Source organism: Buteo buteo, chromosome 26 (genome assembly GCF_964188355.1).
Source record: "Buteo buteo chromosome 26, bButBut1.hap1.1, whole genome shotgun sequence".
Lineage (NCBI taxonomy): Eukaryota > Metazoa > Chordata > Aves > Accipitriformes > Accipitridae > Buteo > Buteo buteo.
The window spans coordinates 2,697,828-2,723,318 of record NC_134196.1 but is presented as its reverse complement, the minus strand read 5'-3'; the positions used below and the strand labels follow the sequence as shown (position 1 = coordinate 2,723,318).

At 40.9% G+C, this 25,491-nt stretch overlaps 1 protein-coding gene across 4 annotated transcripts in view; it reads right to left on the bottom strand.

The window, feature by feature from the left end:
- ANKS1B (ankyrin repeat and sterile alpha motif domain containing 1B) overlaps nt 1-25,491 on the bottom strand; it is a 422,725-nt gene that overhangs the window by 13,108 nt on the left and 384,126 nt on the right. For 2 of the 4 annotated variants that reach the window (XM_075058031.1, XM_075058032.1), the window contains exons 6-8: nt 15,582-15,710; nt 11,493-11,564; nt 1,481-1,567 (exon numbers count right to left, since the gene is read on the bottom strand). In XM_075058031.1, coding sequence (XP_074914132.1) covers nt 1,481-1,567; nt 11,493-11,564; nt 15,582-15,710 — 288 coding nt within the window. Of the gene's footprint in view, nt 1-1,480; nt 1,568-11,492; nt 11,565-15,581; nt 15,711-21,042; nt 21,118-25,491 lie in introns of all 4 variants that reach the window. The other 2 variants (XM_075058028.1, XM_075058030.1) reach the window with 2 other exon arrangements.

The window sequence follows — 25,491 nt, the reverse complement described above, 5'->3', positions numbered from 1 at the left end:
TAGAGCCACCTAATGCAATTTGCCAAACTTCTTCCAAGTTTCCGTCCTACAGAAAGTTATATGTACTGTGCAAAGAGATACTGGAAGCTCCTTTTGTTCTCCTGATTTTTTTTGTAAACCTAAGGACATTGCAGTTACATCCTTTACACTACGGAGGAGATTTAAGAGCTGAAAACAGCCTTATCCAAGTTAGAGTTAATAGCGTTACAATGTCCTGATTTATGCCCTGCACATCAGAGAACATAAAGGAAATGAGGGTTGTAGAAGCTCAATTTTGAATCAATGGAAGAAAAAGGAGCTGACAGGAATCCCTGGCCTCTCTGCTCTGGCAAATTTGCCAGACTTTACCTAACAGTAATTTCACCTCTGTTTTTCTTTCATGCCATCTTCTAACCCTAGATATGGCTTCCAAACTCTAGCAGAAGTTCACAAATCTGCTTTCGCTCCTTCACCTAAACGCCAGTTCTAGTTAAACACCTTTAACAACTGATCGATCTGGCAAGTTTGACAGGTACTGGGCTAGATGTATCGTGTGGTCTGAATGTTCAACAACACAAAGCCGTTATATACATTATTAACCTGGTCGGGTAGCTGGGGTGTCAGCCATTTTTTGTATTGCTTACTGAGTTTTAGTCATGTAACAGAAAAGATAATTTCTTTTCTATTCATACGCAACCATCAGTATGGATTGCATTTTCTTGCCATTTTAGACACCTGGAGAAATTCATGCATTGCTTTACTCCTGCTTACAGAGCCTGTACCTTTTACTTTGGCTAAGCAATAACCCATTGCTCTATCCATCACTGAGTTCTCTGATCTCTCAATTTCTGCCTTTTTTTGTAAAAGATGTTGGATATATTTTAAAATGTAAGAAAAAGCACAGGGGCATTGCCACACAGGAAGATGAAAAAATATGGAATAACAACTGTTACGAAGCTGCTGCAGTTCAGGGAGTCAAATGGCTAGTACCAGGAAAACAGCCCTCAGAGAGGCTCTGACATTTGAAAAGGACATTCACGGCTCATGTTTCTTATTCTTACAATGCCTGGCCCTCGATAAAACCTTGCATCTTTATTCTTCATTAAGACATCTTTTTTTTCCCCCAAATTATATTAATGAACAAAAATATATTTTTTTTCCTGCATATTTAAGGAACTGTACAGGGAAGAACATGGTAAAGGATTCCACAGAGGCTTCCTGCCAAATGCCTTTTGTGATAAGCTTGCCTTTTAATGGAAGAAGGTTGGACACAATGTTCCATGGGCCATTAAATGAGCCATTAAAGCTGCTTCACTTGTCCTCCAGACTGAGTTTCTGGAGAATGACAATGAGATTACACCCATTTTGGAGAGAAGAGAAAAAAGAGAGGAAAACACAAAGTGCAACTGTCCCCTCTCTGGCCTGGTGCTCTTACAGAGCCAGCCTCAGAGGTATTCCTATTTGTAAGAAATACAGGCTAATAATGAACAATTGCACATACCTTATTTGTTGCATCAATAAATTTGACTCCCTTGTAAGAGACAGACAGGACAATGGTTGGTACTTTCTTCATCTGTTCTGTAGACTTCTGAAATCAAAATGAAGATGTTGTTAGAGTTGTGTTGCATTGCAAGAACAGTGCTCTTTCTTCTCTTCTGACAAAATACGTAAGTTAAACAAAAGGTACTTATCCAAATATTTGACTTTTTCTTGAGCTGGCTATGCTCTGGGCTTTTGAAAAAGCTGCCTTGCAGTTTTACAAAACTAAAGAGAGCCTTACAGTTTGTTGCAAGGATAGTAAAAATTCTCCTTTTTCCTAGCACAATGGGAATAGAATGAAGTAAGTTTGCTGGGCTTAAAAAGACCAGACATGCAATCAGGGGTTTCCCAAAACATGCGTGTTTAAGACATCTATCTGATACACGTCATTCATCGCTGCCTCTCCTCCCCTCTTTCTGCCCTTCCCAGCTGTAAAAACCAACAGCGAGGTACTTCTCATAGCACTGTTTCTTTGCTGCAATTAGTTGTTACTTAGAAACGTTTCACTCTCGCCTCCTTGCAGTTGTATTTGTGGCACGAGGTAGCCCTGTGGCCCTCCAGGCCTGCCAGTCAATCTGTCAGTCCAACGCCGTATCTTGTCACGTCTGACCGTCTGCACTTCCTCGAGTGCAGCTGCTACTGGAAGCTGCTTATACGTGAATTAGCACGGAGGCTTATTCTGCATTCCCTCCGTGCCAGGTTCTCCTACTTACAGTTCATGTCTTCCTATAAGGCTATTTTTTCTTTTATGCTAGTCTACTTCTGTGTGCCTTCAATGTGACGCACACAGCAAAGATATTTCCTCCTGAACAGATTAGACAAATATTTGGGATAGGTTTAAGTTCTCTGCAGAAAAACCTGTTAATTAGTTTACAGATTAAATTTACTAAAACAGCCCCAAAACCAACCAAACAAAAACCCAAATATGGCATAATAGTTTATAGATGATTTGAATTCTTTTAAGGTGGAAGGCAATAACAGACTAGACTATTCTATACAAAGCTACTGTAGAGAAATAAATTAGATGATAACGTTCAGAGAACACTCACTCATGGGAGTATCTGCAAACAATCACAGAGACCAGTCGAACATTTTCTTGAAGGGCAAGAGTAAGTTCAGTTACAGCTAAACATGAAGAAACATCAGCACACAGAATGAGAGTGTAAAGATATTGAAAGGTCTAGAGTTGGCGCCTAGAAAGATCTTTAGAGCAGCTGAACGAAAGTAGCAGCGGTGGTTTTGTATTCTTCAAGAAAAACAAAACAGCATTGATATAAGCTTGAAAACAGACTGTATCTGAAAAAAACATGTCAAAAACAGGTGATGCTAACACTAGAGAGCAAAACAAACAAAAGCTTAAAAGAAAAAAACCCTGTAATCAAGTCCCCTTATCAGATCTTGTTCCTTCCAGAATCAAATGATGCTCCATTTTTGCCAGCATAAAATTCAAAGCTACAGATCCAGCTATGTTCTGCAATTCCTGTCTGTGCCATGAAGGCTAAAACCTCTAATTAAAGTTTCAAGGAGAGCCCCACCCATCCGTGTAATAGAGAAGACTGTTGCATCTCTCAGTATCAAATGACAAGAGACTCAAGATGACAATCAAGTGTCAATTTATCCTCAAGAAAGCTTCTTTCATCCAGAAGGCTAGGCACTTTTAAAAAATAAAAGCTTAAATGGTAAAACATCCTGAAGAATCTAACAAAATCTGAAGGAAGACACTAATCTGATTTGCATGTTTCTGAACTGAGTGCAGAAAGAAATGGTATCCCTGCCAAAAAGCAGAGCAAGTACATACCTGTGTGTGTCTGTATGTGTCTATAACAGATCTCAAATGACCCTTTTCATAAAATTCAATTTCAACACACAGAAAGCACAACAGTGACTGTACGGAAGCTGCAGTACCTACATCTATCAGAATAACAAGCAAAATACCCCGAATATGCTCATAAACAGACAAAATATTCACAAATATGACACCACCACTTTAATCATCTGTCAACCCAGCAATCATCCAACTTTTGTCCTTTCTTTCTATCCCAACAGCCACACTCAGGAGCTCTTTGTCTCCCATTTTGATCATTGTAATTATCTCCTTCCTCACCTCCTTAGCAGCAAAATTCCTCTTCTCCTCCAACACGCTATACAAACACAGCTACTAAGTTCATTTATTTTAGCTTTTTGGTGTAATTTGCACTATCTTCCATTTGCCATAGATGTTAAGCTTCCTGTTGGCAAGGCCACACTGTACTAACAGTCTGGGAGTCCTCTTTCATCTAGACCAGTAGTTTGTAATTTAATTATCTTCCTTATCTGTTCCACATTCACCTGGGTTTGTCTAGAGCAGACCTGATCTTTAGTATTTAATCAAGGTCGTGAACTGCCAGAAGACTGTATCTGAGTGAAATAGCTCATCAAGATACTATTAAATTATAGCTGGCAAATTAGGAAATGAATCAGAGACTGATGGACACTTGTAATTTATTAAGCCAAACTGTCTCAGCTGGTAAGGAGCAGCAGATGTCCCTTATCAGCTTGCAAACCATACAAACCCCAGGATTTGTGCAAAGGTGTTCTGGTAGACCATAGTCCAGTGTAGAAACAGGATTTTGGGAAACTATTCTGCACTTGTACCCTCATTGCAAGAGTTGGGGAGTGGTGTAACATCCTTCATTATTATGACAGTATTATCATGAAAAACACACAGCACTATTCCCCCCCGCTCAACTCTCAGTGATAGAATAACTGAAGTCCACCATGTAATTACTATTTCCAAGCACCCTCCAGACTTCCACAGTTCTGAGTTGTCATGGAGAGCTCATACTATACGCTTGTTGTTCCTTTCTTTTTAATGGAGGAGGTGGCTGCCAGGATGTGTAATGTGAGTTTTCAGAGCTACAGTATGAATATCATTCGCTCAGGCACTGTAACTGCTTTGGCTCTAAATTCTAGGATGTTGAGAAGAAGCCCCACAGCTTTCATGGTCAGACATTTCACACCTCTGTGCAGGCCAAGTGGGTATCTCTGCCCAGAATCCACGAAGAAGGTGGGATGCAGGAGTTACTATTCCCTTTCCTTGGGCTTTTCAGGTTCTAGCCACCGTATCAGCTCTGTGAGGACACGATGAGATGGCAAAATATTCTTGTCCATCTGGTGCCTCTATGGGAAGCAGATGGACCTGAGCCAAAGTTAGAGGAGCCACAGCTGAAGGCTGGCATTGGATGTCATGTGCATGTTGACATATGGTCTAATGCTCCAAGGCATGTTCATACCATGGTAGCAGGATTAGATTTTAGCTCATGTAGAAGCAATCATAGTGACAGGACCCTGTCTTTGGGCAAGTGCTCACTAGCCTGGAACTGGTCATAGTCCCTACAAACTCCAATGGCTGGTGACTGCAACTTTGGCTCTTTGTTTTAATACGCTTCTTTAGGAGAATCATCTGGATGAACAGCAAGCACCTTCTAGGCTCATTGCCACCGCCTGTCTCCGATCAGCTGGTCGTCTCCGTAAGGACAGATGTGCGTGCCCCGTCTCCGCAGGTGCACTGCTCCTGCAGCGAGGAGTCTCAGTGCTGCAGTCTGCGTGCCAGAGACTGAGCTTTGGTCCCACTTCGGAAATGGTTCCTATGGGACAGGTAGGTGACTACGTGGAGGCAGGCCACGTGTAACTCAAGAACCATAAAGCAGGCTTGACTGCAGGCACAGGAAGATGGAAGAAAACATCACCATCCTAAATCTGATGTGACATTTTTTCACATAGAGCCTCTTTTTCTTCAGAATAAAGAGTATCAGGAATAGCAGCCTCTCCTGTATTTTGATGCAGCTGCTGCAATGAAGCTGCTTCATCCCCTCAGCACCCAGAACAGAGATCCGTCCAGTGGAAGGAGATAGAAGGCCTCTTCTGCAAAATTGCCTAGTTACTACAGTGCTTGCTCTTACAATGAAGGTCTGGATTTACAACCCTTCTGAGTTTGCATCTGAACCCACTGCTGCCATTACGCAGGACAGTGCCAAAACCCTGAATAGCCTTGGAGAGGACTGGTCCCAATTCCTCCTTTTGAAACTGGTCATCAAGGGGTGCAAGAGCAATGGTGCCAGAGGGAGAGAGCGAGAAAACAAGCTTCCTTCTGATCTTGTTCATGAATTTTCTTTAGTCTCACTAAAAAAACCTACCATACTGACAAGCAGACTCTAAACAGATTTCTGTAGTATAGCACTACAAATTGTCTTAAGTGGGTAAAGCATCTCCACCTGTATTTTGATTTTGAGTTAAATGCTGTGCAGAACTGCTAGACATTTATTTAGAATATAAACTAAACTCCAAAGAGTTTGAGATCCACCCAGCAGTGTACCTGACAAATCAAGATAATTAACCATGGCTTAAGAGGCAGAAGACTTTGTTCTAGGAATAAAGCAATATAAACTAGCTGTTTATTTTTAAAAAGGCCATACAGGCAACTATAAAACATATAACCTAAAGGGCCTTTAATCCTTTCAAGACACGATTGTACTGCAATACCTTGTTCTGCGCAGAACTGAGAGCACTAATCCAACACTTTTGAATACTCCCGTGGTGTACAAAACATGGTATCTCTGTGCACACATACACACAAAGCAGCTGAATGAGAAATTCAGGAGCACACGTAGAACGGTGTCCGAGTAAGATGCTCACGCATTCACTTGATATACTGTAGCACAAGGTGTAATCCAGCCCACACTCACAATGCTTTCATCTCATCTATTTATTTCCTGCCAAGAGGAAACAGGATACACTGGTACTTCTACTTTGTCACGTTGACCACTTTCATGTACTTATATATATGTTTATAACTGGATTACTCAGCTTTCACACAGCAGCCAAAATGAAACCATGTTCGTTTGTAGGTTTTTCTGCATATGTAATTATACTCGATCTTGCAAATACACAGTAAAAAGACATTATTCAACTATGCCAAGTCACTAACAATTCCATACATAAATTTAGAGTACAAGTTTAAAAGCCCGTAAAGTCTTAAGATTTCATCTTGGCTTTTTACTTTTGCAAATGAATCTGCTAATTCTGTCTTATACTGTTTTTAATAGCTATCCGAAGACTGTAGCTGGCAATTTTACTATTCGATTCTGTACGGAAATCCACTTCACTAAGAATCTGAACATTTTCCCATACTGGTAGCAACTATTAATTCCAAATGGCATCAAAATGCACATTTCAAAATATGTATTGGAACCACCTACTGTCCTACCCATAAGCCTGTTACTTATGAAGCCTCATGAAACTTCCTTTTGAGTGAATCACTTTGACAATATCATGCATGAGATGAAACTGAAATAAAAAGTCAAAGTTCACTTTTGCCCAGTTAGTTTTGAAGCCAATTTTGAAACCACACTCTGCCTTGTAACAAAGATTTACTAACTTTTCTCAGTTCAAAAGGCTTAAAAATGCATCACTGATGTAATTTAATACCTCTTGGAATAAGATAGCATCTGTAATCCCTGTGGTACAAGACTGTTTACTTCTCTACAATTAGTGGATGCCTCCAAGCTACATCATTAATATGAACATGGCACTGGGAATGCACCTGCAACTCATCTGCTTGAGAATGAGAAGTTTTTTGCTTTTGCAGTATCTGTACGCTGAAAGGGCAGTGCATCCCTCCCGCAGCTCGGACTCCTCTCAGCCACAGAGTTCAAGGACATACAATCCTCTGAAGGAAGATTTGATGCCATGGATGCTGAATCAAATGGATCCTATCCCATGGGATGGCATGATGTGGATGTGCATAACATCTTTAAGACTTCCCACCACTTCTTTTTTCCTTTTGAGTAATACACATGTGCCTGTTCCACTGAAGGCCCTCCCAAAGCAGTAGCCACACAAGAGAGACAAAGCTGCAAGCCCTAAAAAAGCAGAGACAAAATGATCTAAATTCTCATATACAGTATTTGATCCTGACATGATATTTGCCTGCCTAGTTTCACTATGGAGGACATTTCCACTTCGGGGGGGAGAAATCAAGACTGAAAAGTAGAAAGGGATTAGCAGAAACAAGGAGACTGCTATCTATATCCAGCTCCTCCTTCTTTATCTAAGAAGAAATGAGGAAGGAAAGCCCCAGACCCTGCCTGTTTTCAGAGAGTCAACTCTGCTCCATCTTCGTCTTCCTCTCCAGAGACAGGAGAAGCAGATTTTGTAACAATTCCAACTTTGACATTTTGGTCTTAAGTCAGCAAGATATTTTTAAACACCTGCTTTGTGAATAGAATTATGTTGCTGGCTCCCCAGAACTTCGACATGAAATGTAAGAACCCCTTCTCCAGCAAGAAAACATTTAAGAAAGAAAGACATGTAATATTCAGGAAGGTGGCAGGATTCAAGAACAAAATCGAAGTTCCCTACTGCTGCAGTAAGTATCTGGTTGGTTCAGACTGTGCAACTGGTGTATGCAACATTAGTGATTTAACAATACTGCAAGGAAACCTTGCAGATACTACCTTGCTGCTGTGCTCATGCCAGTAAGTATAAAACTGTCCTCTTCCTATCTGGTCAGGGAATCCAGATGTGTAAATTCCAGATGGGGTCTACTGTAGACAACAAGTCTCCTCCTAGCTCAAATTAAACTTTATTCCTTTTCTTTATTTTGATGTAAACACATTTTATTCTCGCTTCATGTTCCTATGGTGATTTGAAGAGAAGGCAGTAATCTGATTGAAAACAGAACTTGTAATATTTCCTATTCCATGCTGAGAAGGATGAAAGCTCTTAAGTTCTTGAAGGCATCTCTCAAACATAATTAATAAATCTATTCTGGCCAGGACAGCAAGATTTAATCTCCAAGTAGCAAAGGTCAGTTTACAGCAGGTGGGAAGAGGAGATAAGGAGACAGGGCTGTCGACTGCAGAGGGAGTTTGTGAGAGAAAATAGCTGGAAACAAATAGGAAACTATAAAATATAAATCCATCCTTGGGAGTGCAAATATGTGAATGGAAAAAGAAAGTATAATCCCTTTAATAGGCACAGTTCTTGCCAAATATCCATAATTTTGGATGACTGCAAGAGTCTGCAATTTGGGTGGGAAAAAAAAGCATGTATAACCTTGACCCCCATGCTGAGCTCAATCTATTGCATCTGCATGATTTTCCCCAAACAAATCCATCATATGCCCTGCTGGAGCACACTGCTGCACAATGCTGAGAAGTACGGTGGAGAGCCAAGAAGAGTTATTAAGACAGAGGTTCCCAGTTGTTTTTTTGTTGGTTTGGGGTTTTGGGGTTTGGTTGTTGGTTTTTTTTTTTACATTATAGAAGATTTAGGATCTCCCTTCACTCTTAAGGAAAGGAGGCTGCTGTAAGCGCCTCTGCAGAGTTATGTGAGGGATATCAGCATGATACGTCCCTTGAGAACCAAACCCATCAATTGCAATAACTGAAAGTACAGGAGGCATCTCCAGCTAACAGGGAGGGATCTGCAGTCAGTGAACAGGTCATTTTGGTTGTTTCTCTGGATCTGTGAATGATTAAGGAAGATTGAGACACTTTTTTTACTGATAGGCTTCTTTTGTCCTTGTGCCTCTGCAGACTGGAAGGCATCCAGTGAATATCAACACTTTTTTTGAGCAGCATTAGGTTAAAGATGGAGAAGCTAAAGCCACATTGACAGAAAAATTAGCTACCTAATTTTCATACATTCTCCTTAAAAACTATTGTGCGGCTGACTCCAGAAAGATTAAAAACCTGTGCGGAAGGACCTCAACATGGTACAAGGTTGTATGTGATGCACTCCCCCCCAACGTGTTTCAGATTATAGAATGTGACAGATTTGAAATATATAAATGGAAAAGAAAATAAATACTAAAATTAAAAATGTTGCTCTATCATGTTAGTCCAACCCTATGTAAAAATCTTACTGACTCTTAAAGAGACTGGACAGAATTCAGTACCTGAGAAGCAAATAATATATCTAGGTTTTCACTTATTTTTTATAAGTGAAATGTCCCTTCCAGTACATTTAAAGTAAAATGTAACTATAAAAGAAGCCACATTTTCAGTGACAACCCAGTAGTACTTAAATACAATAATGAACAGCACATGAGAACTTCAGGATGGCTTAGGACGACCTGGACTCCCAAGTCATAGACACCAACTTTCAGAACACAACCAGAGGGAGAAAGTTTTGGAAAAAGATACATTTTTCTCACTGGGAAGCTCATGCTAAAATAATAATCTGTTCCCATTAAGTCAATGTTTTTTTGCTTCTGACTTGAATAGGAATATGATTAAAAGGTCTACAGCGAAGGAATAGATGAAATCCTGATTAAAAAATGTTTTACTCAAACCTCTTTGCAATAAAAAACTCTCAAACCAGAAAATAAATGTTCTCACAGCACAGTGGTTTCAAAAGGGAATGTAAAAAATAAATTTATATAAACTCCATCACTGTACTATATAAGTGCCCTGTATGGCACTATAGACTACTAGTGCAACACCATTATTTTTATAGAAAAACTGTATTTTAAATTAAATTTGTTTTCAAACACTTAATTTTTCAGGTATATGACTTAAATTTGCCACATGTACTACTTTAAAAAAAAAATCTTACCATGGCTATAAATTATTTAGCATGACTTTTTTGATGTTAAGCTTTCTAGTTCAGTCAAATACCTTACTGAAGTTGTCATATGCTACTATGGTGTCAAATTCTGCCCTAAGATCTGCACAGGCATATGCCTAAAAAATTGAACTGCTAAGTCTGACAGTTTGAAAACTGGATGGTATGCTTGCAGCCTGAATTAATTCCCCAGAACACATGTATGTAACTGTAAATCCCTCTGTGTCAAGTTGTTGGATTTTTTTTAGAGGAGTTTAAGCCCAGGTAAGGAATGATTAGCATGTAATTAGCTGAAAAGCCACAGATCTTCAGGCAATCTAGTAAGCATGAATTACTGCCAGCCCTTAGCTAAAACAGCTTGTACAAAAGTCTGTGTGCTGCAGGTATGTAACCAACAGGAAATAGTTGTCTGATTGCATGAATTTTAGACATCTTCCAGCTTTCTAATTGATCCGAATGCTACGTCTAGTGCTCAGAGGCATCTTCCATAAAAGACTTATGATCCACAGAAGAAAGGATTTCACTCATTCATCTAAGTAGATTAGATTACACGTTTAGTAGATTACCAAACAATTACATTCTTCATTAATTAATCATGCTACATATGATATGTTCACCATCTCTATGAACAGGTACGTTCTTATTTTGGAAATAAATGTTGTAGCTGGCCTGTGGCTTGTTTTGAGTTTCCAGCAGCAGTATGTTTCTTGGAGATAGACTGAGCCTCATTGTAATTTTCTACAGACCATTATCAGGCCAAAGGGCCACAGGAAAACATATTCTTATCAGTTTGAAGGAAACCTAACCGCTTTTCGACCATCAGGTGACACTGAATTAGATCCCTTTTTGTCCCTCAATCAGTATGCATGTAAATAACTCAAAATTAATGGGAATACTTGTGTGAGTAAAAGCATCCGTAGGATTATGTGACTGTAGGATTAGACCATACATAAAAACAATGGCTTTGGTAACATGTCAATATATATACTAGTACGTGCTTTCACATAGTAAATTCAATATCTAGACAATCACATATGAGCTATAAATTCTGTTTATAAAAGCAATGTGATATGGGCACATTTAAAGTGTGGCGAAAGTACTTTGAAACATACTCAAAGATTCAAGAGAAAATGCATAATTTGTTTTTCTCTTAGATATAACATGTAAAATAAAAATCTACCTTTAAATTTTAGAATTACTTGAATACAGAACAGAATTCCTACTGAACACCAATATAAATGCAAGAGAAATGGAAAACAAATGGGTAGCAGAACATTACAAAAGCAAAAAGGCACAGTACAGGTAATCACAAGCTGATATCATTTAATATTATCATGCTAGAGAAAGGAGTAGGTTTACTAACTTACCCTCATCTTTGCACATGCATCCTGTGTTGACTCTGTGCCTCTTAACTCTTTTACCAGCATAGAACCTAAATACTAAAATAAAAAACCATTAAACTTAATTTAACTAAAATTCCAGAACAGACAAACATCTGCAGAAATGCACCGAAAATGCCTAAAACACCCATAGTGGTAGCAGTCAACTTAATATATTGCTTTAGAGTGTTTTTTTTTTTTACTCTGCAGTTCTCTGATAAATCACTTACTTAAACTAGTGTGTTAATCAACCTCTGAAACAGGAATGCACAGCAACAAGTGTATGGAATCGGACAGAGCCCTTTGAAATGCTATCTGAAAGTCTTCTAGCTTATCACCTCAGTCACTCAAATGACAAGCAAATACTACAGATTCCATTTTAAAAAAGCCATTTGATTAAAAAATGGGGAATCTGCTTTTTTTAGCTGCCATCTGCCCAACTCATATTGCTATGTGTGCAATCACGTGGACGTGAAGGCCAGCAGCGATGTTAACCTCTGTGTACACAATCTGTAACTAATTTATGTGCAAATAGCAGAGCCCGATGTCAGCAAACAGAGGAAATAAATCTGAACTGAAAACTGGTTCAAACCATTATTTCTTCCTAAGAAAAGGCTGACCCTGAACGATTATTTTGAAGCCTTTACTGATCTGAAGGAGGGCTGGGTGAGAAGAAGCAGCAGGGAGCTGGTGCCGGGTCCTGGCTCGGCTCGCTGAAAGCCGCCATGCTCTCGGAGGAGCCTGCTCATCTCCGAGGATACACAAGGCAGCAAGTGCCTCACTGACACATCCCCTTCCCTACCGGACTCTTCCTCACTATGTTTTCTGGCACGTGGAGTTTGAGCCCTCGCGTACCCCGAGAGCAGGCGGCGAGCAGCCTCGTTACTGCTAACAGGGCTGTGCGAGAGCCGCGCTCTGTGTTTCTCCTAGAGACGCTACAGGCGTGTGCATTTGTGGATGTGCACAGGTTCGTAGAGCTCTCTGCAAACGGGATGTTTCTGTATTTCTGTATGGTGTCACATGCAAGTCTGGCTTAACTGGGAAAAGAGGACAGCAAGCCACCCCTCCTCTTCTCCTCCCCAGGCAGAGAGCTGTCTCTCTTTGCATTCTCACTGCAGCGCAATGCCACGGCTTCTCTTAAGGCTTCAGCCCTAAGAGAGCAGCACAGGAGTTGAAGAGAAGTCGTGCCGCTGGTGAGAACAGGAGCCTCTTCCCCGGGGATGCTGCAGCCCACCACCGCTGCCCGAGCCCTTTTGTTCTACCACACTGACTCCCCTTGAAAACAGCCCAAGCTGAGCCAACCAGACAGTGAACCAGCTTCATCTTAAACAAGAACCTATCAAAAATAACTTAATTTACAGCTAAACGCAAGCTGGAACTGAACAGAAAGTGTACTGGTTCAGCTCTCTGGTCTCCTGACCTAAACGGAGATATTTCCTTTAAAGCCTTCAGTTCACACTGTGTACCGCAGGAGTCTCTGACCTGCAAGAAAATGCATAAATATTTCAACGTAGACAGTAGCCAACATGGTGATTAGTGAGAAACACTTTACAGGGCATTATAAATGGAAGGGTGAGCAACACCAACACTACCAGATAAGCACAAGCAGAAAGGAACGAATGAAGGGCATTCCTGGGGGCCTGCAGATGTGAAAGATTCATAAACCAAGCAGCTGCGAGTCCAGCTGGGGGCTCGATGCTGACATGAATAGGGCTCTGGGCACTAATTTGATGGGACGGCTTGAGATTGCCCTTGCAGAAGAACAACAAATTTAAAGCAAGCTCTGAAATTAGAAAATTAAATAAAAGCATATTCAGTTGAATTGTATCTTTCTCCGGATCCTGCTGTCTGACACTTTTGGCATCCTTAGCCTTCTCTGGGAAGGATGCAATAAATTTCTTCAATTTTTTAATTTTATTATTTTTTTATAGACTATGGTACAACAAATTGTTATTTCCTTGAAAGCTGCCAGTTGGTCAGGCACCAGGGAAAAAAAGCAGTGCTTTTGAGCTCACGGCAGAACAAGAGGAAGAAAGAGAAGAGACAGGCAGCTCCTGTCCCATCTGCACAACAGCAAAAAGCCTCAGCTGCAGGCAGTCAGAAACGCTTCCCATGGTGGACTGTGGAATAGACAAACAAATCACAAAAGTACTGTCCAATTTAGTTGTCAGAAAAATCTGAAATTCTAGGAGGGTTTTTCTTTCCTTTGACTTGCTGTACTTTTGGAAATGTTCCTTCTCAAACACCCAGAGCATGCAGAGCAACACAGAGGACATCCAACAGTTCAACTGAGTGATGTGACATACAATGAAAGCTGCCCTTGTTATAACTTCCAAGCCAGGGTTTTACTCCATAAGGCTGAGTTCATTACAGCTCAGGGAGCCAAGACAGTGCAGTGATGCACAATCCTTAATTAATCAACAATAACTTGGATATTGTGATTTGGTAATTCCTTAATCACCAGGAACTTGGATATTCCTAGTCATCCCAACTTCATTTCTTTAATGATCCACATGCCTTCCAATCTACTACAAAGATTACATCTGATTACGAATTTACTACTGGATCAAGTAATGAGATAAGAGGCAGTCTTGAGATAAAACTGTTCACTTCACTGAAAACTATGAAAAATATTTAAAGAAGTAGAAGTCACTGAGCTTCCTTTTCTATTTGAGGTGCTGCATAGGAGAGAAGCAAGACCGAGAGCAGGAGAGCTGGACCTTGACTGTGACTTGCTGAGGAAGGCAGAGGTTCGAGTTCCTGTCCAAGGACAATCACTGCATTCATGGCAGTTTCTACCCCGCGAAGGTCTGATGGAAGGTACAGACTTGCTCAAGGCCTGTGACACCCCTTCTGCCCTTCCTCAGTGGGAGCCACACTCCTTGGTCTCTAATTCCTACCTTTCCAGATATGCTTTAAATCAGATCCAGCAGCCCCCAACTCTCCCCCAAAATGCTCCAGTGTTTGGTGAACAGAGCATTATCCTACAAAGGACTGAGGAGTCAAGCTCCTTCAGGTGAAGAGGATCTAAACCCCATGCCCTGGACAAGTGGTTAACCCCCAGCTATCATGCTAAAGGCACTACAACTACTGAGACCCTTCCCTTTGTAAAATAAGTCAGCCTTGTTTCATTCGGTGGCCACCTCGGAAGAGGACACGGTGCTCTGGGAAGCACCTTCAGCAACTTTAACAGTGTTTTCCAGCAAAGTCAGAAGGGGAGAAGTCAGAGTTTAAACAGGTGGGCTGAGGCACCCCTTCAGCTCCCCAGAAGCACCAGCCACCCCGACCTGTTGATGGGGAACTTAAGGCTTCAGAAAAGTATTTTTCATTTAAAACCCAAAGTCTTCCAATATGACTTTCTGTACTTCAGGAGACCTTCCTCTCCTTCACAAGCATTTATAACAGTCAAAGAACACTAATTGTCTTTAGCTGTAGAGGGAAGCTCCATTTCTCCAGGGATGGGAAGTAGGAATCAGTTACAGCTATTGGGAGGTAAAAATAAACACTCCCTGCCCTGAAGGAACTGACGGCTACTGGTACTTGGAGTAGTCATCAGTTTGGGAGAGGTCTGAATGTGCCCTTGTCCCATGGATGGAAAACACTGCTTCAGGACCCTGATCTCCATCTTCCTCAGCTCCCTTCCCCCAAACCAGCTGTACAAAATTCAGGCAAGGCAATACTTACTTTAGCTACTGTGCACACAGCATTAAGGTAGGCATGAGGATCCCATTTTATGTTTTATTATTTTTCCATAAGTACTAGACAGGGATTTGTGACAGATGAGAAGTAGGGCTGTTTGCTCTCACTGTCACTTCTACAGCACTTAGCCACTTATTCATAATGTCATTTCTCTAACACTGTTGCTACATGGACTGCAATATATCACAAAATTCATAGCAAAAAGTACTGTGCATCCTTGTTTCTCATTTATTACAATTACAGTATTTCAGAGGAAGTGGCATGTCTCATTAAAAGTGACTGAAAAAATATTATAAATTAAAAAAAAAACAACAGTCTATCAAAATCTAAGATTAATATATCTACCCCAAATCAAACCAATAATTTATCAACACTTACAAATGCTTTATAATCACATGACTGGAAGATGAGTTTCTCTGGATGATGCTGCCAATATTGCACAGGCGTTGATGCTGTGGCTTCATTTGGAGGTCGCAAGGTAATTGAAGGCTCTCCCCAGTCTCCTGTCTGAAAATCACAGTTCGAGATGTAAGAGAAGTTGCAGGCAAATTTGCTATAACGTAGCCCTCCACTGTGCTCAATTAACAATAATTTATTTTCTACACTTAGAGCCATGTTACTAAAATAAGTGAATACAACTCCTACAACATTCTTCATGATTTAATTTATAATCCAAAGTCATCTACTGTAGTGTTTAATGAGACTTTAATTAAATCTATTTGCTTTGAGAATAAAATCATTAAGCACCGGAAATGTTCCTTAAAAATAACTGTTTACAATACATATATAAGGATGAGAGCACTTGAAAAAAAATCATGAGATGCACAAAAATGCCATTCACAAATTCCACTGCGTGTTTTACAAGCTCTTCTACACAGTTAATAAGTCTTCCATTATCCAGCACATATAATCGCTAACTAACTTTCCTAAACGGCTAAATAACTGGGACTTTGCTTTGATCTGAAGACTTATACATTCTTCAAACATATGAGGCATTCTTTAATCTCTTCATGAGTATTTACTTTGATCACCCTCTCTTGATGTCTTGTTGCAGAGTTACAAACATTGCCCTTCCACATCCATCAGTCTCACTGATATCGGTGATCGCCTTCCTGAGCTGTCATCTCCCCTCTTTCCTCAAAGCCCTCAGAGAACATGCGTAGGATGGCAGTTTGCTGCCAAATCCCTTTGCAGGACACTCTTCTCTCTTCCAAAAAGAGCCAATGCAGGCATCGGTACAGGAACACCCCCAGCATGGCAGTGCTGGTCTGGGTCTCACCTGCCATTGTGTATTTTCGGACATGGCTTTACTGGACCTTGACTGAGCTCTGGGCCTTTGGGGGCTCCTTCCACCTTGCAGGCCCATGCAAAAAAAAATCATTATTTGAGGTTATTTGTTTTTTTAACTGTGATCTCTCTTACTTTTGGTTCACATGTGCCCACACTGCCCATGTCCTCAACACCAGGGTCGCTGCCAAACCAGCGTCAGCTCACTCTAACTGAAAAAGACCCATGGATGGATCCTTCTCCTCTTCCCAAGCCCTCTTGCCCCACTTCTCCCCTACCCTGTCCGGTCTGATCTGTCTCTGACTTCCCCTCTCTTGCCCACTCCATCTTTTGGGGATCAGATTTCTCCTTCCTGAGTCTCCTTCCTCCCCTGCTTGCTCTCTCTCAAACTATTTTACACTCACCTATATGATTATTTCAGTTTGGATTACCCTACTTCTTTCTTTACCTGCACTTATCTGTGTATTTTCCATGCATGTCATACTGTTTCAAATACGTGTGGAAGCCGGCAAGGAATTGTCACCAGCATTTCACACAGAATATGGCTAGAAGTTAAGACTTTTAAAGCAAAAAGAAGTTAAGCATCAAAAACACATGAAAAAATTCTTATCAAAGACATTCAAAAGTCTGGCAAACTATCACATCCTACTAATTAAATCAGGACAGAGTAAACAAAACAAGTACATCATTTTCATGTGTCACAAAATAATGAAATGACACACATTTGCACAACTCCGCAATGAAAAGCAAGAGATAAATCTGGAAACATCAACATTACGCTGCCGATATGGTAACTTCAAGCAAGTGAACATCATAAAACAAGTCGAACCTAGTTCATCTTGGCACTATTAGCACATCTACAAATTATACAGTACTGTAATTTCTGTTTTGCCTAGTTAAGTTGCCTATATGCTATGGATATGACTGCAACCTCAAATTTTGAAAGGAAAGCAGCAGGAGCAATTGCTCCAATTTTTGGCATTCTGTATCCACAGAAATGAATCCTTCTGACCACTAACGTATAAAAACCTTCTATCATATTTAATCTGAAGTGGGAATTTGATTTCTCTAGGAAGGAGTTCTCCTTATAAAAATAAGGTTTCAATCATATTACAAGGGGTAAGGATCCACATCCTTATTAATGGAGTTTGTATGTAACTACAAGAGAAGATGGATTGCACCCATCACAAATTCTCAAAGTGTGCTCAACTGTCTCTTATGAGCTGTTCAAGGCCATAGCTAACAGACCACCTGAAATAGTCCTTTTTTTTTTTTTTTTTTCCCTAATAAAGATACACTCCTGCATGTTCTGTGTAAGGAAGCAGATCTCGGGAGGTACATCCTATCCATTTAGCAAAAGGTTACTATGATGGAACAGGAGTAAATCCATGACAGAGAAGCTATAAAAGTACACCTTTTGACCACTGGTCTTTCCACTGAGAAAGCATGGGGATGGCCATGAATTTTTATGGAGTAAGTGACCCTGGGTAGTGCTCCAAACCCTTTTGCTGCGCTGGTCTGCAGGTGACTTTCCTCGCATGCAGAAAATGGACAGTACTGACGAATTAAGCAGGGTACATAAGGAATAAAATGAGCACATCATTTTACAGTTTGACTCCCTTTTGCATGAAAGATTAAAAAAAATGGAGAATCACATTGTTTCTGTCTGCAAATGAAGGGCAGTTAACAAGAGGAACAGTGATTACAGCTCATACTGGTTCAGTTTTATAAAGGAGCTAGGAAGCAATAATCACGAGGAAATGAGAAATAATCTTCAACCAGGCTAATAAAGCTAGACCCTTAGACAGGGACTGTGTGGAGACCATTCGTCTGTATCCATTAATTGCTCTATAAATACATACAATCATCCTAGTACCTACTCCTTTTAAATTAGACAAACCAGAATTGACCAGATTGCTGTACATGTCTCTAGGATGATATAAGCATGCAATACGGCTGAGGTTAAGGGAATGCAGAGATACAGGATTTCTGCTGTTCCTGACAGACCACTGCACCTGAAGACCTTTCATGTATTTCAGTGTGTCTTGTAGAGGGAGCAGCTACTAAGAAAAGCTGCATAAAATGAAACATCATAAGGTATAAATTATTATGATGAATGAAGAAGACATACATAGTCATAAAATTTTCTTTTGTAACTGTATTGTAAGTGTTTTTTTAATATTCAGCAGAAGTGGCTTCTGGTCTCCTTTCCTTTTGTTTCTTACCAAACTCCTTAGATTTTTAAACCATACTATCGCTAGTATTCATTACCTATTTAGACTGAGTTGCACCAGGGTAGTCTCCAAAGCCCAGATCCATGAAGATGTTTAGAAGTGTAATTTCTATTACATATTCCACATGCAATTTCCTTTCCTTTCTTTTTTTTAAAGGGAAAAAAGGCTTTTAAACAAGATTTAGACAGCTAAATACTTTCATAAATCTGGGCCTAAAACCTCTACAGGAAGAAAAGGCGCTCTTCAGCTGACTGACTCTAGTCAGATACTGAAATTCTGAGATTTAGGATGTGATGATGGCAATTAACTTCAGGTAAAATACAAAGTAGGAACATCTTTGACCTAGAGAAGACTTGACATGACAAGTCTCAAGTCTGGGATAGAAAAATATGAATTACTAGTTGTTATAAATCTGAAGAATTAGTGTGGAACAACTCATGGGTGATGTATTGAGATTCAGGACCTTCATAAGCACCTAAACCACTTCCAAGTAGTATAGAAATGTTCGCAAATTGCCGTGAAGGACCAACTATGATGTTTGATTTCATTTTTAAAATAGATATGATAGGATAAGGATTTTCTGGTTTGAATATTTAATTTGCAATTATAAGAAATAATCAAACATTTAAGCTTATGTATTTTTTATGACACAATATACGTATGGAGATTTTTATCTCTCTGATGAAGTAGAAAGGCAAGAGATAATTTATTCCTCATCTAACTTTACAGCTCATCAGACAGCTGTGCAATTTATCACATGGTTTTCGCTGTACTGCCTGTGTTTTAGTATTCTAACCTCCCCATGCCTTTAACCAATGCCTTTCCTCTCTCTGGCCTCAGTCACCTTGAGAAAGAAGATTTTTTTTGCTCCACATTTTGCAGATAAAGAATTTACAATCACAAAACCATCTCAAGTCAGGTGCCAGAGTGGTAAAGATTCAATCCTTTTACAGTGACAATTTTTAACCATAAAGGTCATAGCCTTAAAGACCAGTATCTCATGCTCTTGCAGCACTTCATAACCCTGAAAATGGGCAGATGTGTACTTCTCAGTGCTCTAGAAAGGGTCAGATGCTTGATGTCAAATGAGCTACAGAAGCAGATTACCGCTATTAGGTAATTTTTTACAATCATTGCACATTTTTCTATCATCTCATCCTATTCTCTGAGAACTGTATCTGACTCACATTAAAGGCACCTGGATGCAGAAGCAGTCACAGGTAAGAAGTAATCTCAATACAACTTCTATAAAATCTAACACCTGCCTCATCTTTTTATAAAAATGTCAAGTTAAAAGCCCTTCATGCTATAGTGGGGGGGGGGGGACGGGGAGGGACTGGTTTTGAGTGGCTTAAATGTAGTAATTTTTAACAAGGACCATGTGTTACAACTTTTCACCTGTTAAAGCCTCATGCCTAGTTACGGTAACATGCATTAGTCACCATGACAACAATAAATTTGAGCACACATAGATAGAACGCTTCTGGCTGAAAAATTAATGATTTTCTCCCTGTAAGAATTTTTGGTGGACCAGCCAAATCCTCATTATTTGCTTACGTTTTAATTCCTAAAGCGAGAGAAATTTTTTTAGCTCCTTATATCTGGCGTTTGAAATAATGGAAACAGGTTCGTGGCGTATTTACATTTAAAAGCTTCTAAAGCTCGGTAGCCAAAATGGCCCTCTCTGGCAGAAATGCTCTGAGGAGGCAGTTGTATGACAGAAATTAGGAGAAATCTACAGCTCCTCTAAAATACTAGGCTTAGTGAAACCTGAACGACTGGCTGTCATCCATACCACGCTGCAATATGGATGACCATGTTTGCTCTCATGGGCACAGCACGTGTGCCTCTGTCCCAGAAGTGATGAAAATTCAGAGCACCGTCAGCGTTACCTCTAATTCCCCAAAAGTGCCTCTGCAAACACGGCGTGCTCCTCCACTAGGGAAAGCCTACAGATTAACACAGAAAGGGCAGCACAACACATTGTGGGGGTGAAACTGTGCAAACTGAGGTGTTCACACGGTTTCTCGCTTTGGAAAAGTGAGCAAACAAAAACATCAGGAACAGAAGTCAAAGCTCCCCCCCGCAGCGAGACTGCTGCTGGCAATCCCCCCCGTCCTGTATGTACACCATACAGCCAACAGATGCTAACCACACGGCACGATACACCAATGCGCGCACACATGGTCCCCAAAGAGGGCGGACAAGTTACGGACTTTTGTTTGTCATTTCAGCGACATGACACCCGTAGATAACACCACGGCAACAGACTGTACATCCATAGAGTGACAACATAGCCATTTATCACTGTATCTTACATTATGAACCTGATGAATCGATGAGAAAGGATATCCTGCATTCTGGTTGGTCCAGATCTCACAGACAGAGGACTGCTAATATAAACAGAAAACTACATCTCATCTTGTAAATATTAATGCACCGCAACTGCCAAAAGGCAAGAATAATTAAGAAAAGGCTTGCAATATCATTAAAGAAGGAAGTAAAACAGCTGTTAAAAGTAATTTTTTATTTATTTGGTGGCAAAATATTTTTGGACTGACTGGAAGGAAACATAGCTTATTCAGAGACTTTAGACGAGGTTTCAAACTGTGAGTACAAGAAAACAGTTTAGTCAGAAGTGCTGGTGATGTAAAGACATAAAGTTATGCAGGCTTATAAACAGCAAATGCAGAAAGCACAAGAAATATTGGTTACTTTCAGTTTTTGGCAGGGAAGAAGTTTGAAGTCAACATCCCAATTAAGTTCTGAGATTTGAATCTCTCTCTCTGTTGGAGACTTCCACAGGGAGAGAGGAAGGGAAAAAATCTGGCAACACAGCCAACAGGAAAAATACATTTTCTTTGTAACAATTACCAGGAAAGAATGCATTGCAATTAAGTGAAGCAGTTGCCCACCATCGCCTTCCAACAACAGTTCCTTTGCACACAAAGATACAGATAATATTACCTTTGGTATTGACCATGACCCTGCTGTCTCAAGGAAAGGATTCAGTCTACCTTCTATGTTATTGTACAGATAGTCTGTAGTAGCAAAGCAAAGTAAGCATACTGTAGCATCTCTAGCAAAAGCAACAGAACCAGGCAAGCATAGCATTCACCAGCATCTTTTACATATTTCCTTGTTTGGACACTCATCAAGAAAGCATCTGTGACACCTCAGCAAAAGCTAAGATAACATTTTACAGTAGCCAGGCAACTAAAACAAAGCATCAGACGCAGGATCTGCCCACAGTATCTTCGGCAGGCAGCAACAAAAGGCAATAAACACACATCAAAAATGCAACTGCAGCATCCAGAATAGATAGCAATTAATGTATCAGTATTTTAAGAACAGCAGGAATGTGCATTGCTGGTTCTCGTCAGCAGCAGCACCAATGCTCAAAACAATCCAAAGTAGTGCAAATCTTCTTAGAAATATGGCTCTTGCTCTTACCTTTTGTAGCCTGAAACCTGGCTGCCTGGCAGGTGACAGACTAGGTTATCGCTTCTGGTTACTGTCAGGGCAGGCTGGCATCCTCTGGACTGACTATCGAGCACTGCCAGACAGGCTGCTGGCTGCCTAATGTTGTTAATTGTCTCTTATTTCCTTCATGATTTGAAATGCATGCGCACACATCCCTTCCCCCAGCTTCAGTAATTCTTAAACTTCCCTGTATCTGGTTAATTTCTTCTCCCTCATCTTGTTTTCCAAGATATTTGCTTCTCCTTCGTGATGTGCAGGGCTCTACATTTTGATAGCATTAGCCAATAAAAACTTCAACTTTGGTTCACCATCTTCTACCTCATCCTCTGCAACCTGCTACAGAACTGTCCTCCTCCGTGTGATGGACACACACTCTCAGTGCAAGGCCAGTAGCAAACACTACTCCAGCTACTTCTGCTGGACATTAGAATTAGGACATTTCACTGGTTGGCACTAATGACCTTTTTTTCCATGTGTCAAGCAAACTGACTTCTGGATGCTCCAGCCATGCCCATCACCATGATGCCTACGTTTTTTTTGCCTGGAGGTATTCCTGAATGGGAATCCATGGCAGGAGGTTGTGCCTCTGCTTCGCAAGAGAAGAGTAAAAGAGAAGGCATTTCCGTGCCAGGTGCAGCATCCCCAAGCATCTGGTAATCAAGAAAACATACTGCAGGGCTATTTGGACACACGCACACTGAGGTCCTGAAAGGAGGAAGGTAAAGCAGCATGGTACCGTATGCTAGCAGGCATCTTATTTCTCCCTGGCACTCGCAGCGCTGGCACAGGGTTGCCGTGATGCCATCATGTCGTACAGCCGGTTCTCACCATCTTGCTATTCTGGAGACAAAGGTGCATCCTTAAATCCTGCCCTTCCCGAGGACTTGCCCTTAGGGAGTGGTGCGGTGCCTCGGCCGGATCAGCCAGGAGCCGGTGCCTGTCCCCACGCAGCAGAGGCACGCGGGGCAATGCCGGCAGAGCTGCTGCACTGACACAGCGATGCTGCGATAGCGGCCCTACCGTGCTGCAGCGTGTAAACGCAGAAATACAGCAGATACATCTATCAGCTGCTTTGGCGCTAACTCAGGAACACGTATCACGACAATCGCGACACTGCAGTAAGCGTGTATGCAAGCTTTAAGTTGCTCCATTTAAAAAAAGGGCAGGAAATCAATCCTTTCTCATCCATGCTGATGGTACCCACCCTGCCCCTCCCTCCCCAGCTCATCTCCTCCCAAACACAAACATGGGGGTTAGCACCCTCCCCCCAGGAGTTAGAAGCTCTCAATGTGATGCCCTTCTGACACACCTATGTATTTCACCTTCCTCTTTCACAGGTTAAAGCAGCAGAAGATAGGCTGTCTGCAACCCTTTCTATAAACAAAGGAAGCCCTTATTATTATTTCTAATTCTTTCGAGAAAGAAGAGGGCATAAAAGCAGATGTCTGGAGTGCTCACCTGCAAGAAACAAGTTCTGGGTCCAGGTCTCTGCTCCAAGGACCGTTCAAGTGAACTGACCCCATCACACAGACCTACCTCCAGAATTAAAGGTTTGGGGGACCTAGGCTTAAGCTAAATCATCTTTAAATACAGGTGACTGAATTTATTAAATCAGTAATACATCAAGCGGACCAGCAGAGACCAAGAATTTCCCATGACTGTATGAATGCCCAGGCAGAAGGGCAGCAGTGCAAAACTCATTACTCAGTTCTGCACTCATTAATGTTTGAATGACTAAGGTACTGAAATGCAGTACAGAAGGAACATTAATTTCACAGAAGGTAATGAATTCAAATTCAGAAACCAACCTTTTCCTTGCACCACTGTAAAAATATTTAGCATTTACTATCTACATATTTTATGTCTTCAAAGTGCTGAAATTTTTTAATGAATTATGAAATCCCCAGGAGAAGTACTTAAAGTTGCATATGCTTGCACTGGAGAGGAAGGAACCAAGGAAAGGAAAAAGGTTAAGTGAGTATCTGAGGCCAGAAAATAGGCAGTATGCGGGAGAATCGGGATTAGGCTTCAAACACTTGTAATTTTCAGCTCCCAATACATATGGCCTCAAAAAGAAGGAAAGGAATTGAATCTGTGCATGCACCTCCACCATAATAAACACAAATACACTTGGGCACTTAACACCACTGACACAGAGGTTCTGTGAAAAAGAGTTTAACAAAGAACATTTTCTTAAGTAATAGGCTAAAGAGCAGCAACAAAATAGCATCAGCTATTGCCTGATTAGTATCAAACATGTGCTTATCTTATTCTTCCCAAAAGATAAATGCTTATAAGTAATATTGCGACAAGACTCTGCTATCACAATACTATTTTTGTGATACCTATAGATGTCGCATGTATAAAAGATTTCCCTGCCCAGTCACCGTGGGACACACCTCTGACGGGCAGGAGGGGCGAAGGAATGGGGAAAGGGACCGGCCGGCTCTGCACGGCTCCTGCCGTCTGCTACCCGGGGTACAGGTGGCTGGTTAACGGTGTGAGAGGGACGGAGGGAGGTGAGGCTCAGCTTAGGAATATATGCACGTATGTGCATCTATCTATATCTATATTACTGAGAATAACAAAGAAAAAGCATAATATTGCCTGCCATGGGTTACCTGAGACAGCTTCTATGGGCCAAGAAAAAGTCAAGATGTTTATAATGAGGTTGTTTGGTATCAATCATCTCAGATCAAATTTCCTTCCTCTGTTGGAAAACTGGCTGACTGAACCAGCAGCAGGGAGAAGCAGCACAGCAGGACTCGGACACTGACTGCGTGACTCCTGATGTGGCAACATACAGGACACATGCCCCATACACAAACTAGCCTGAGTCAAAATGCAGAGGTCGCACAAGAAGTTGAAATGCTCTTTTAGAGAATAATTATTGGTATTTAAGCACAACTGGACTGGAAGATGCCGAGGCAATCTGCAATGATCTGCTCCATGCCGTGGCTTGGAGGAGCGCTCAGGCTCTCTGGGGAGGATCCAGAAGTAAGGGACTTCCCAGAATGGGGTAAGAACTGAAAACGGATTTGATGAAATACAGAAATCAGTCCGATGAAATTCAGTAAAATAAGAGTATTCCTTGGGAACGTAAGATTAAATACACAAATAAAATAGCAAATAAATTAGCAGAGCGATTTAACAGGCAGGTGGGGAGAGGACACAAAAAAGATCTGGAAGTTTTAGTGTACTCAAATTAAATACATCAGTCTTGCAGAAGAATAAGCAAATAAATTACAGGATAATTCAGGCTGCAAGGGAGCTCAGGAAGATTT